Source organism: Chiloscyllium punctatum, chromosome 19 (assembly GCF_047496795.1).
Source record: "Chiloscyllium punctatum isolate Juve2018m chromosome 19, sChiPun1.3, whole genome shotgun sequence".
NCBI lineage: Eukaryota > Metazoa > Chordata > Chondrichthyes > Orectolobiformes > Hemiscylliidae > Chiloscyllium > Chiloscyllium punctatum.
In genome coordinates, this window is record NC_092757.1 from 98,148,948 (window position 1) to 98,164,525 (window position 15,578).

General features: G+C 42.1%; 1 protein-coding gene across 1 annotated transcript in view; it reads left to right on the top strand.

The window, feature by feature from the left end:
* Positions 1-15,578, top strand: part of LOC140491253 (integrin alpha-E-like) — a 344,341-nt gene that overhangs the window by 280,825 nt on the left and 47,938 nt on the right. The window contains exon 29 of the mRNA XM_072589219.1: positions 6,911-7,003. Coding sequence (XP_072445320.1) covers positions 6,911-7,003 — 93 coding nt within the window. The remainder of the gene's footprint in view (positions 1-6,910; positions 7,004-15,578) is intronic.

Sequence of the window (15,578 nt, forward strand, 5' to 3'; positions counted from 1 at the left end):
CGATTCCATAACCCTGGGAAAAAGATGAGTGCATTTATTTTATCTATGCATCTTATGATCTTATACACTTCTTTAAGATGCCCCTCAGTCTCTAACACTTTGAAGAAGAAAGTCCTAGCTTGTCCAACCTCTCCCAATAACTCAGACTATTGAGTCTTGACAACATCCTTGTAAATTTCCTCTGCACTCTTTCCAGTTTAAAACAAAATCCTTCCTACAAGCAAGGTGACTAAAACTGAACATAATGCTCCAAGTGCGGCCTCACCAATGTCCTGTACAACTGCAACATAATCTCCCAACTTCTTTATTCAATGCCCTGACTGATGAAGGCCAGTGTGCCAAAAGCCTTCTTCACTGCTCTGTCTACCTGCAACTCCACTTTCAGAGAACCATGCACCTGAACTCCAAGGTCCATCTGTTCTACTACACTCAAGGATTCAATAACAAGAGGTCACGCTTTCAAGGTGAGAGATGAACAGTTCAAAGGGGAATATACGTGGCAAGTACTTCACACAGAGGGTGGTGGGTGTCTGGAAAACGTTGCCAGCAGATGTGATAGAGACAGGCACGGTAGATTGATTTAAGATGCGTCTGGGCAGATGCATGAGTAGGTGGGGAGCAGAGAATTACAGATGCTTAGGAATTGGGCAACAGGTTTAGACAGTAGATTTGGATCGGCTCAGGCTTGGAGGGCCAAAGGGCCTGTTCCTGGGCTGTAAATTTTCTTTGTTCTCTTTGTTGTTCACTCCTTAAGGTCCTACCATTCACCATGAAACTCCTGCCTTGATTTGAATTTCCAAAATGCAAGACCTCACACTTATCTATATTAAACTTCATTTGCCTTTTCTTGATCAACTTCCCCAGTTGATCAAGGACCTTCTGCAATTTCTGATAACCTTCCTCACTGTCCAGGATATCTCGTATTTTAGTGTCATCTGCCACCTTACTAATCATGCCTTATACGTTTTCATTGAAATCATTGAGAGAGGTAAGAAACAGCAGTGACCCAGCACCTACCCCTGAGGTACTCCATTAGTCACAGGCCTTCAGTCCGACAAGCATCGTTCCACTATTACCCTCTGCTTCCTACCGTCAAGCCAATTTTGTATCCAATTTGCCAACTTGTCCTGGATTCCATGTGGTCTAACCTCCTAGAGCAGCCTACTATGCAGAACCTAATCAAAGGCCTTACTGAATCCATATAAACTATCTACCTCATCAACCTTCCTGGTCACTTTATCAAAAAACTCTTAACAAATTTGTGAGGCATGATCTCCCACACACAACAAGCCATGCTGACTGATCCTAATCAAAACCTGTCTTTCCAAATACATGTATATCTTATCTCTCAGATTCTTCACAAGTAACTTATCTACCACAGATGTTAGGCTTACTGGTCTATCGTTCCCAGGCTTTTCTTTGCAGCCCTTCTTTAATAGGGGCACAACATTTGCTACCATCCAGTCTTCCAGGACACCACCTGTGAATAACAATGATGCAAAAATATCAACCAAGCCCCCCCTCAACTTCTTCTCTAGCCTCTTGTTTTTGGATATATCTGGTCAGGACCAGGAGATTTATCCACCCTCATACATCCTAATATGTCCATCACCTCCTCTACTGTGATAAGGCCTGTCCCCAAAATATAAAGAAAGTAAGAATTAGGAGCAGGAGTAGGCCATCTGGCCCTTCGAGCCTGTCCGCCATTCATTAAGATCATGGCTGATGTTTTCATGACCTCAGCTCCACTCACTCACCCTCTCACCATAACCCTTAATTCCTTTCCTGTTCAAAAAATTATCTATCTTAGCTTTGAAAGCATTTACTGAGGAAGCCTTGACTACTTCACTGGGCAGGGAATTCCATAGATTCACAACCCACTGGGTGAAGAAATTCCTTCTTAATTCAGTCCTAGGTCTGCTCCCTCTAAACTTGAGGCTATGTCCTCTTGTCCTAATTTCATCCGCCAGTGGAAACATCCTCTCAACGTCTATCTTACCTATTCCCTTCATAATTGTATATGTTTCTGTAAAATTCCCCCCCATTCTTCTAAATTCCAATGAACATAATCCCAGTGTACTCAGCCTGTCCTCATCAGCCAACTCCCAGAACTCCACAATCAACCTAGTGAATCTCCTCTATACCCCCTCTCATGCCAGTACACCCTTCCTCAAGTAAAGAGATCAAAACTGCATGCAGCACTTCAGGCGTGGCCTCACCAGCACCCGAGACAGCTGTAGGGTAACCTCCCTGCTTTTAAACTCAATCCCTTTAACAATGAAGGACAACATTCCATTTGCCTTCCTAACTACTTGTTGCACAACCTTCTGTGATTCATGCACGAGGACACCCAGGTTCCTCTGCACAGCAGCATGGTGCAATTTTTTACCATTCAAGTAATAGTCCTTTTTACTGTTATTCCTGCCAAAATGAATGAGTTCACATTTACTAACATTGTACTCCTTCTACCAGACCTTTGCCCACTCACTTAAACTATTCACCTCCCTTTGAGAAGTTTCACAGTCCTCTGCATACTTTGCTGTACCACAAATCTTAGTGTCATCTGCAAAGTTTGACATATTACACATAGCCCCCAGCTCATCTATGTAAACTGTGGACATTTATGGTTCCAACACTGATCCCTGAGGCACACTACTAGTCACTGATTGCCAACCAGAAAAACAGTCTGTCGATGCTAATACATCGCCCATAACACCTTGCATCCATTTCTTAAGCAGCAGCCTTTTGTGTGGCACCTTGTTGAATGCCTTTAGGAAATCCAGAAACACCGCATTTCCTGGGTCCCTGTTGTCCACTGCACTGATAATGTCTTCATAGAGTTCCAGTAGGTTAGTTAAGCAAGCCTTTCATGAACCCATACTGCATCCGCCCAATGGGATAATTTCTATCTAGATGCCACAGCACCAGGTTATAGTCCAACAGGTTTATTTGGAAGCATTAGCTTTCGAAGCACTGATCCTTCATCTGACGAAGGCGCAGCACTTTGAAAGCTAGTGTGCTTCCAAATAAACCTGTTGGACTATAACCTGGTGTTGTGTGATTTTCAACTTTGTCCACCCAGTGCAAGACCAGACCTCCAAATCATATCTAGATGCCTTGTTATTTTTTACTTGATAATAAATTCAAGCAATTTCCCCACTACAGAAGTTAAGCTAACCAGTCTATAATTCCCCATCTTTTGTATACCTTCTTTTTTAAACAGTGGTGTCACATTTGATGTTTTCCAGTCTGTTGATACTATCCCAGAGTCCAGTAAATTTTGAAAAATTACCACAAGCGAATTTGTTATTTCTCCCACCATCTCTTTTAGCATCCTGGGATGCATTCCATCAAAACCAAGAGACTTGTCTACCGTTAGCTCCATTAGCTTGCCCAACACTACCTCTTTTGTGATAATGATTGTTTCCAGGTTCTCACATACCTTTGTCTCTTTCTCAATTACTGCCATGTTATTCATGTCCTCCACTGTGAAGACCAACACAAAATACCTGTTCAATGCCTCAGCCATCTCCTCATATCCCATTACTAAATTCTCCTTCTCACCCTCTAAAGGACCAATGTTTACTTTAGCCATTCTTCTTCATTATATATATTTACAGAAAACTTTTGTTATCTGTCTGTATTGTCATAATCTATTTTACTTTTCTTTATAGCTTTTTTTGTGGCTTTCTGTTGACCTTTAAAACTTTTCCAATCTCCTAGTTTCCCGCTGATCTAGGCCACTTTGTTTGCCTTCTGTTTCAACTTGACAGCCTCCCTTATTTCCTTGGACACCCGTGTCAGATTACCCCTTTTCCTACAGTCCTTCTTTTTAACTCGTACATAGTTTTGCACTTTGAAAAATTGCTTTGAAAGCCCACCACTGTTTGTCAACTGTCCCACCATAAAGTCTTTGCTTCCAGTCTATTTTAGCCAACTCCTCTCTCATCCTATTGTAGTCTCCTTTGTTTAAGCACAGGACCCTGGTACTTTCAGTCTATATTCTAAATTCAACAACATTGTGCTCGCTCCTTCCAAGAGGACCCGTAACAATGAGATCATCAATTATTGCTGTTTCATTACACAGGACCAGATCTAGAATAGCTTGCTCCCTAGCCAGTTCCATTACGAGGAAGAAAAGTTTAAGAAAATTGTTGCAGAGACATTCAATGAGCTACTCCTCAAGGTCACCCTGACCGACTGAGTTTGACCAATCGATATGTAGACTAAAATCTCCCATGATAATTGCCGTACCATTTTTACAGTCTTCAGTTATTTCTTTGTTTATTGCCTGCCCCAATGTGATATTATTATTTAGTGGCGTATAGACAATGCCTATCAGTGACTTTTTCTTCTCAGAATTTCTAATTTCCACCCAAATGGGATTCAACCTTAATCTCCATCGAACCTAAATCATCTCTCTTGATTATAACCACTAATTTTCCCATGTTCCCAAGTCTTCAAGTCTTTCTCCACAGTAAACACAGAGGAGAAATATTTATTGAGGACCTCGCCCATCTAAGTCCTCAGAATTTCAAAGGTGGAGCAAGCTTTCTGATTGTAAATGTTGGGAAGCTTGTTTGCAAGAATTTGCATGTCATACAAGGCCAGCTTGCCAGAATTATGTTTTGCTTGTGATTTAAGTTCTGTGTAAGTGACCAATATTCATCTTCAGGGGTTTATGACTGTAAAATGTTAAGTATATAAGTGGCATGCTGTAAACGAAGTAGCCATCTTCCTGGACTTTGGAGTGAGTAGCCATAAGTTTGACCTCGTTGAGAAGAGCTGCCTGACATGCCGTGCTTTTCCAGCACTATGCTCTCGCCTCTTTGAGAAGAGTTTATCTGTGTCAAGTCATAATTGACATTAGTATAAATTGTATGGGGCGAGAGGGTGACTAAGGAGGTGAGATGAGAAAGTAATGGACAAGGGCTGGGAACATTCGAGTCCTTGTTTTTTCCATTCCCTTGCTGTGGACATAACTGTCTTTATGTTTTCCTTAGCTCAAATCTGAAATCGACTAGTTTGAATGTTTACAAAGTTCTGCAGAGGCGAGCTATCCCTTGACTGCAGACTTCAGCAAAGTTGCAAAGTGTCAGAAAAGTTTTAAATTTAGTAAAGCATTCTCTTTCAGATTTCAGAGTAAATGGATTTCAGAGTAAATGTTAATTTTATTAATTTTCCATTACTTTTCCCCCCTTTTTCCATTTTATGACAACAAAGACAACAAAGAAAATAGAGACAGATTTTTAAAAAATACAGAATTAGTTAGCTAAAAATCAATGATCTTAACAGCTGACTGTGTTGTAAGGAGCACTTGAAACAGTCCCAGACACCACCTCACCTTCCAGCTTTTCCTCCTGAGGTCTTTCACCACTATTCAGTCTCCAGATCATGCAGCTTCCCCTCTGATGATTGGGGTAGTGCTGCTTCCCCTTGATTCTATACTTGAGACAAAAGTGTTGAGAGTTTTATACAGTAACACAACATCTCATCCTCACAGCGGCCTGTTGTCTGTCTTACTTTAGGTCTTGGGCCAATTCCTGTGTTGGGCGGCCTACTAAACAAAATCTCAAATGAGCTAAAATTAGCTCTTCCTCTCCTCCTAGATCTCATATACATTAGCACAATTGGAAGTGCCTTTGTCCATGTCTCTCCTAGTTCCTCACAACACTTCGTCAACTTAGTCCATTGATGAAGCTGTTCCATTATGTCGCTGGGTGATCTCAGTCCACTATGGGCATTATGGATTTCAGTGAGGCGCATAAGGTACTGGGACACTGTCTCACCTTCTCATTGTTTACCCATTGCAATTTGTTTCTCCTGGCTTGCAGGGAATGTCTATCCCGTTGGCCTTTAAATAGGGTGTCTGGACCTTCAAGCCCCAAGGTAATAGCAATTGTGAACTTCATGTCTGCCCTCAGCACTAGATTCATCATGTTCCTCCAAAGCATATACAATGAATTGACAACGATGTAATCATGCTAGAAAAGCTGACCCATATTTGGGGGAGATGATACTCGTTTCACATATGCTGCTGAACCTATACTTCAAATTGAAATGCTCTGCCTAATAATTACATTCCAAAGGAAATTGGAAAAATACTTTTTAAACATTGCTGGCCTATGGAGAAAGAATATGGATGGGAGTATTTGAAGCTTTCAAAGTTGAAGACTTTTAAAGGTAACTTGGTACAATGCCAACTGCATTGCTGCATGATTTTAGCTGTTTATTATGAGAGTAGTTCTAATTATATAAATGCATTTAAAGGTAATCTAGGTGGAAAAGGGATTAAAGGATTATGATAGATTTAGATAGAGTCATAAGATCATACATCATGGAAACAGACTCTTCGGTCCAACTCAATCATGCCAACAAGGTTTCCCAAATTTAATTAGCTTAATTTGCTTGCATTTAGCTCATATCCCTCTAATTTATGTACCTGTCCAAATATCTTTTAAATGTTGTAACTTACCTGCATCTATCACTTCCTCTGGCAGTTCATTCCACATATGAATAATCCTCCGTGTGAAAAAGTTGTCCCTCAGGTCCATTTTAAATCTTTCTCCTCTCATTTTAAACCTATGCCCTCTAGTTTAGACGTCTCCTACTCAAGGGAATAGAACCTTTGCTATTTATCTTACCAACACTCCACATGATTTTATAAACCTTTATAAGGTCACCCCTCAACCACCTGTGCTCCATGGAAAAGGTCAACCTATCCAGTCTCTCCTTATAACTCAAACCCAATGAGGAAGGATGAGTCTCACATCTGGTACTAACACCTCCTTGGACCTTTTTAGCCAAATGACCTGTTTGTGTGTCTAATTTCCTAACTAGTTGTCAATATAGCTGCGGTATTATCTATATTTCTTCAACAGAATGCATATTCCATCTGCTCCTGTCACAGGTCACCATGGAGAACCCTTACAATGCATCGGTGAATCTAACATTATCAATTCCAGTGAAAATACAGGATCGACAAATAATCCAACTTCAACAGGTAATTTAACCTGATTCAAATTGGGTATTAATTTCAGTAAAATCAAAATAACCTTTTTGCAGAGAAAAAAATGAAATATTCTTTAATATTTAATTAAACATTTCATGGTCATCAATCAATGGAGTTAAAAACGTTTACTGATAATAGAACTATACAAACTTCAGTGTCAGACATGTCAACAATGTATATCTGTACAAGCTCCAATATTAGAGCATCAGGACAACAATTAAAATGACTGCAGTATTATGGGTTTCAATATTCTTACTGGAATCAATCCAGACTGGCTCCGGTAGCATGGTGTTTTGACGTTGGAAAAGTAATTCAGAGGCCTGGGATAACTATCTAGTGATGCAAGTTCAAATCCTGGCTGGACAGTTGGTCTTTAGGACCCAAAAGCTGCATATCTGTTATTGGCTGGCTACTTCAGGTGAGCCAGTCACCTGTGATTAGATGAGTAATTTGCAGAATTTTGCTGGCCAGATCTTAACAATGTGATTGATGCACGACATTGTGAGCTTTGTCGGTGGCTGTGATGAGTTTGTCATCACCTTCCATGCACAAGTTCTTACAAAGGGAAATTCTCAGTCTACAACTGTCTGGGCTGGATATTACATGCCCCCTCTGGCATTTTCAGAATGATACCATGCAGATTGGAGCTAAGAAATAAGAAGGGAATGGTGATGCTATTGGGATTATACTATAGGCCCCCAAATAGGAATTAGATTAACAAATTTGCAGGGAATTTGGGGAAGCTTACAGGAGCAGTAGGGTTGTCATAGCGTGGCATTTTAGTTTTCTTAACATAGACTGGGACTGCTATAGCATTAAGAGCTTTAGATGGGGTGGAATTTGTTAAGCATATTCAGGAATGTTTCCTCAAACAGTATATAGAGGGTTCTACTCAGGAAGGAGCAAAATTCGAAAATACTACTGTTGGAAAATAGAGCAGGACAGGTGACGGAGGTGACAGTGGGGAAGCACTTTAGGGCCAGTGACCATAGTTCTATTAATTTTACAATATTATGGAGAGAGGCAAAACTGGTCCACAGGTTCAAGTTCTAAGCTGGCGCAAGCCATTTTGATTGAGTTTGATAGGAGATACTGGGGATACAGAAGTTTAATGAAGAAAGAAATCAGGAGGGTGAAAAGGGGGCAAGAGATAGCTTTGGCTAAGAAGATCAGGGTGAATCCAAAGAGATTCTTTAAGTCTATTAAAGGAAAAAGAATAACTAGAGAGAGAATAGGACCCCGCAAGGACCAAAGTGGACATGTTTGTGTAGAACTGCAGGAGATGGGTGAGGTCCTCAATGAATATTTTTCCTCTGTGTTTACCATGGAGAAAGACATCAAGACTCAGGAACTTGGGGAAGATAGTGATATCATGGTGATATTGTAAGGACAGTCCATATCACAGTTGACGAGGTATTGGACATATTAGAATGGATAAGTCTCCTGGTCCTGACCAGACCACACTGCAAGAAGCTAGAGACGAAATTGCGGAAGCCTGGCTGATATTTTTGCATTATTGTTAGCCACAGGCGAGGTCCCAGAGGACTGGAGGGTAATGAATGTTGTGCTCTTATTCAAGAAGGGCTGCAAAAAAAAATCTGGGAACTATAGACCAGTAAACCTAACCTCTATGGGAGTTGAGTTACTTGAGAAGATTCTGAGAGCTAAGATATACATGCATTTGGAAAGCCAGGGTTTGATTAGGAATAGTCATCATGGCTTTGTGAGTGAGAGATCATGCCTCACAAATTTGTTAGAGTTCTTTGATGAAGTGATCAGGAAGGTTGATGAGGACAGGGTGGAGGATGTAAGTCCATTGATAAGGTTCCACATAGTAGACTGTTTTGGAAAGTTAGATCACATGGAATGAAGGGCAAGTTGGCAAATTGGAGACAAAATTGGCTTGATGGTAGGAATCAGAGGGTAATAGTGGAGGCCTGTGACTATTGGAGTGCCTCAGGGGTCAGTGCTGGGCCCATTACTGTTTCTTATCTAAATCAATGATTTGGATGAGAATGTACAGGATTAATAAGTTTGCAGATGATACTAAAGTAGGAGGTATCATGGACAGTGAGAAAGGTTATCAGAAATTGCAGCATGATCTCGATCAGCTGGGGAAGTAGGCCGAGAAATGGCAAGTGGCGTTTAATATTGATAAGTTTGAGGTGTTGCATTTTGGAGAGTCAAATCAAGGCAGGAATTTCATGGTGAATGGTAGGGCCTTAAGGAGTGTAGTGGAATAATGGGCCTTTGGAGTTCAATGACACAGTTCTCTGAAAGTGGAGTCACAGGTGGACAGAGTGGTGAAGAAGGCTTTTGGCACATGGCCTTCAGTTGGGAGATCATGTCCAGTAGCCGGGAGGTTGTGTTGCAGTTGTACAGGACATTGGTGAGGTCACACTTGGAGTATTGTTCAGTTTTGGTCACCTTGCTATAGGAACAATGTTATTAAAGTGGAAAGAGTGCAGAAGAAATTTAAAAGGATGTTGACAAGACTCAGTGATCTGACAAGCTAGGACTTTTTTCTTTATAGAGTTTTGCAGACTGAGGGCCATCTTATAGTTGTTTATAGGGTGAATACACTCAGTCCTCTTTCCCAGGGGAATTGGGGACTGGAGGGCTTCAATTTAAGATATGAGGGGAAAGAATAAATGGGAACCTGACGGGGAAATTCTTTATGTAGAAGGTGGTTCGCATTTGGAATAAGCTACCAGCAGAAATGATTGAGGCAGGTACATTAACAATATTTAAAAGACATTTGGAGAAATACATATTAGGAAAGGTTTGGAAGGATGTGGCCCAAGTGTAGGTGGCTGGATATTTTGGTTGGCATGGACCAGTTTTGGCCAAAGGGCCTGTCTGTGTGCTGTGGGACTCGATGAATCTAAATAGATCAGTGGCTAATCTGCTACTTTCCAACCTACACCCGAGCTGGCCCCTGTAACTCTAATGGAGGGTCAGCACTAACATTGGTCCTTTGCCCACATTTATAAATGTATAATTAAGGATCAGTTAATATTGTTGATAAATGCATGGGCAGTTGGATAGGAGTGGACAGATCTGAACAATGGCAGGAACAAAGGGAGATATCTTATTTTGTGTGGTGTTCTTGTAGGAATCAGGAGCATCTCTCCCAAAACAAAACTTGGTCCACAATCACTCTTTCCCCTACTCCCTACTCTGTAAGAGCTCTCCCCACCCTAAAACCCTGGGACGTACTTTCACAAGCAGCCATGGTTCTTTGCAAGCTTCTTCCTACAGTATAGGACAGTTGTTCTGACAGCACCAGTATTCAGCTGGGGAATGATGGAAATGGCAGCCAATCGGCTTGGCCATCAGCTCCCAATGGAACTTCCTCTTGAAGAAAGAGCAGAAGACCCATAAATTAAGCAATGTGCTGCAACCACAGTGCACATTGGTTGTGGGCAAGTTTCATTTTGGTCTGTGAACTGACTGCTTGCTGCAGAAGTGGGGGAAGGCTGGCAAACTGGCACTTGAAGACATTGGTTTTAAGGAGCATCAAAGGAAGCTGGAGGGGAAGAATCTTCAAGCATGGCATTGTCACTAGGCTATTGATCTAGAAACTCAGCTAATGTTCTGGTAACTTATGTTCAAATCTCAATCAGGCAGATGATGGAATCTGAATTCAGTTAAAAAATTTAGAATTAGATTCTGCTGACAACCATGAAACCATTGTCGATTTTCAGAAAAATCCATCTGACTCGTTAATGTCCTTTGGGGAAGGAAGTCTGCCATCCTTACCTGTTCTGGCCAATATGTGACTCCAAAACCAAAGCAATCGAGTTGACTCTCAGTTGCCCTCTGAAGTGACATAGCAAGTTGTATCAGTCTCAACAAAGAAATGAAACCAGATGCCAGCTAGCGTTGACCAAAGCACCACAAAATACAAAACCAGAAAAAGCCCTGTCAACCCTGCAAAATCCTCCTCTAAGGGCCAGTGCCAAAGTTGGAAGAGCTGTCTCCAGACTAGTCAACCAGCAGCCTGACATAGTCATATTAACAGAATCACACATTTCAGACAATGTCCCACGCACCACCCTGGATATGTCCTCCCACCAACACGTGAGGCCCAGGAGAGGTGGCGGCAGTGTGGTATATGGTCAGGAAGGAATTGCCCTTGAATCCTCAACATTGACTCCGGACCCCATGAAGTCTCATGGCTTCAGTTTAAACATGAGCGACTGTGTCTGTGTAGAGTTTGCACATTCTCTCTCTAACTGTGTGGGTTTCCTCCAGGTGCAGCTGTTTCCTCCCACAGTCCAAAGATTTGTAGGTTAGGTGGATCGGCCATGATAAATTGCCCATTGTGCAGGCTAAGTGGATTAGACATGGGAACTGCAAGGTTACAGGGATAGGATAGGGGAGTAGGTCTCATTGGGATGCTCTTTGGAGGGTCAGTGTGGACCTGATGGACCAAATGGCAATACTTATACACTGTAGGGATTCTATGATTCTGTGATTCTCTGACAAATCAGCACTCCTCTATGTTGAACAAAACTTGGAAGGAAGCACTTAGGGTGGCAAGGGCACAAAGTATACTGTGGGTGGGGGATCTCAATGTCCACCACCAGAGGTGGATTGGCAGCAGCGCTACTGATCAAGCTGTTTGTGGCCTAAAAGACATAACTGCTAGACTGGATCTGTGGCAAGTGATGAGGAAATTGACAAGAGGGAAAAACTTAATTGACCTCATCCTTAACAACCTGCTGACTGTAGATACATTTGTTTATGTCAGTATCGGTAAGAGTGGCCACTGACCAGTCCTTGTGGAAATGAAGTGCCTTCACATTGAGAATAACCTCCATTATTTTGTGTGGCACTATCACAAACAGACAGACTCAAACAGATCTAACAACTCAACACTGGGCATTCATGAAGTGCTGTGGGCCATCAACAGCAGCCAAATTGTACTCCAGCACAATCTGTAAAGTCATAGCCTGTCATATTGCACATCAAGCAAGGGGATCAACCCTGGTTGAATGGAGACTGCAGGAGGGAGTTTCAAGAGCAACACCAGGCATACCTAAAACAAGGTGTCAACCTGGTGAAGCTAACAAACAGGACTGCTTGCATGACAAATAGCATAAAAAGCAAGTGATAGAAAGAGATAAGTGATCCCACAACCAATGGATCAGATATCAGTCCTGCCTCAACCGGTCATGAATGATGGTGAACAACTTACTGGAGGATGAGGCTTCACAAATATCCACATCCTCAATGATGGAGGAGCACAATACCTCAGAAGAAAAGACAAGGCTGAAGCACTTGCAGTAATCTTCAGCCAGAAATGCCAAGAGGTTGATGCATCTTGGTGTCCTCCAGCAATCCCTAGCATGACAAATACCAGTCTTTAGCCAATTCAGTGCATTCCAAATGATATCAAGAAATGGTTGGAGGCACTGGATATTGCAAAGGCTATGGGACCTGACAACATTCCAGCAATAGTACCAAAGAATTTGTTCCGGAGCTTGTCACTCCATGAGCTAGACTCTTCCAGTACAGTTATTATACTAGCATCCATCTAACAATGTGGAAAATTGCCCAAGTATGTCCTGTACATAAAGCAGGACAAATCCAGCCTGGCTAATCCAGTCTACTCTCGATCATCATTCAAGTGATGGAATGTGTCATCAGCAATGCCAACTAACAGCACCTGCTCAGCAATAATATGCTCAGTGATGCCCAGTTTGGGTTTTGCCAGGGCCATTTTGCTGTTGACTTCATTCCAGCCTTGGTTCAAACAGAGACAAAATAGCTGAATTCCAGAGGTGATTGATGGTGAATGTCCTTGACATCATGTCTGCATTTGACTAAGTGTCCCATCAAGGAACCTGAGCAAAACTGGAGTCAACGAGTATCAGGAGGCTCCACAAATATGCTTGCCAATTATTCCACAATGTTCAACCCCATTCATGAGCCCTCAGATATTGAAGCAATCCATCTTCAAATGCAACAAGATCTGAACAATATCCAGGTTTGGGCTGACAAATGGCAAGTAACATTTGCGCCACACAAATGCAAGGCAATGACTCTCCAATACGAGACAATCTAATCACCATTGCCCCTTGACATTAAATAATGTTACCATCATTGGATACTCTACTGTCAACATCCTGGTAGCTACCATTGAACAGAAACTCAACTGTGTTCACCATATAAATACAATAGCTACAAGAGCAAGTCAGGCAAGGAATATGCAAGTAACTCAACTCCTGATTTCCCAAAACCTGTACACCATATTAAAGGTACAAATCAGGAATATCCCCAGTTGCCTGATGGGTGCAGCTCCAACAACACTCAAGACAAAGCAGTCTGCTTGGTTGGCGTCACATCCACTCCTTTCACCACCAACACACAGTTGTAGTAGTTTGCAGAAATTCAAGAAACACCTTCCAAACACATGACCACTGCCATCTAGAAAGACAAAAGCCAGCAGATACATGTGAACATCACTACCTGCAAGTTCTCTTCTAAACCACACACCATACTGCCTTGGAAATATATGGTTTAAAATCCTGGAATTCCCTCCCTAATGATATTGTGTGTCAACCTACAGTGCCTGGACTGCAGCAGTTCAAGATGAGAGCTCATCACCACTTTCTCAAGGGTAACTCGGGATGGGCAATAATTGCTGACCCAGCTAGCGATGCCCTATGAGTCAATTTACAAAAACAAAATCAGAGCTGACGCCCCAAGCAGTTAAGGTGGTGAATCAGCACCACTGATGGAGCAAGTAGAACCAAGATACAGCAAATGTCGAGGATCCTCCAAGCTCTTAATGATAAACTCTCAGACTATTTTCATACAGAAAGGAGAGTTGAGTGAAGGTAGCCAATAGGTATATACAGTTCACTTTTGAAACATCTCATGCACTACTACCTTAGAATACTTGGGGGTTTTGAGCTCTGTAGCAGATATATCTGATGCATTCCATTAAACTTTTTATCTCCTTTTTACCACAGTTTGTTCTCCTAATGCTCAGACCAATTAGCTGTTGCAGTGATTTCAATGCTTTAACAATCATTTACTGTAATGAGTGAGTTTCGTACTAGAGCTATAGACAATGTTAGAAGGTTATTAGTGTTTAAATTAAGCTTTTCCAGAAACGTCAATGGAGTCTGCACCAATGCAGTCAGCAGCAAACATCCCAACCTAGCACTGTGTTTATGAACGTAGGAATTTGGAGCAGGAGTTGGTAGTTCATTCCTTCATCATTTAACATGATCATTTTATCTGGGTTTCAACTCCATTCTCCTGCCTGCTCCCAATAGCCCTTTATCCTCCTTTTCATCAGAAACATATCTATTGCTTTCTTGAATCAGTTGATTGATTCTGCCTTCTATGCACTCTGGAACAGTGAGTTCCGTAGATTCACAACCTACTGAGAGACGTAGAGGTTCTCCTCATCTCAGTTTTGAACCTACCTCCCTCACTCTAGATCTATAAGCTCTTGTTCTAGACTATCCCACACGGGGGAACATCAGTTCAATGTCCACCTTGTCAATCCCCTTCAGCATTTTACATATCTCAATCAGATCACCCACTCATTCTTTTCAACCCCTTTGGGTACAAGCCCAAGTTACTCAACTGCTCCTCATACAACAGCCATTTCATCCCTGGAATCAATGTAGTGTACTTCCTGTGAACTGCTTTCAGTGCGACCACATCCTTATTCAAGTCAGGAGACCAAAATTGGACACAATACTTCAGGTGTGATCTCATCAAACCTTATATAGTTATAACAACACTTCTTTACTTCTGCAATCCAGTCCTTAGAACATAGAACATAGAACATAGAACAATACAGCACAGAACAGGCCCTTCGGCCCACGATGTTGTGCCAAACTTCTAACCTAGATTAAGCACCCATCCATGTACCTATCCAAATGCCGCTTAAAGGTCGCCAATGAATCTGACTCTACCACTCCCACGGGCAGCGCATTCCATGCCCCCACCACTCTCTGGGTAAAGAACCCACCCCTGACATCTCCCCTATACCTTCCACCCTTCACCTTAAATTTATGTCCCCTTGTAACACTCTGTTGTACCCGGAGAAAAAGTTTCTGACTGTCTACTCTATCTATTCCTCTGATCATCTTATAAACCTCTATCAAGTCACCCCTCATCCTTCGCCGTTCCAACAAGAAAAGGCCGAGAACTCTCAACCTATCCTCGTACGACCTACTCTCCATTCCAGGCAACATCCTGGTAAATCTTCTCTGCAACCTCTCCAAAGCTTCCACATCTTTCCTAAAGTGAGGCGACCAGAACTGCACACAGTACTCCAACTGTGGCCTAACCAAAGTCCTGTACAGCTGCAACATCACTTCACGACTCTTGAATTCAATCCCTCTGCTAATGAACGATAATACTCCATAGGCCTTCTTACAAACTCTATCCACCTGAGTGGCAACCTTCAAAGATCTATGCACATAGACCCCAAGATCCCTCTGTTCCTCCACCTGACTAAGAACCCTACCATTAACCCTGTATTCCGCATTCTTATTTGTTCTTCCAAAATGGACAACCTCACACTTGGCAGGGT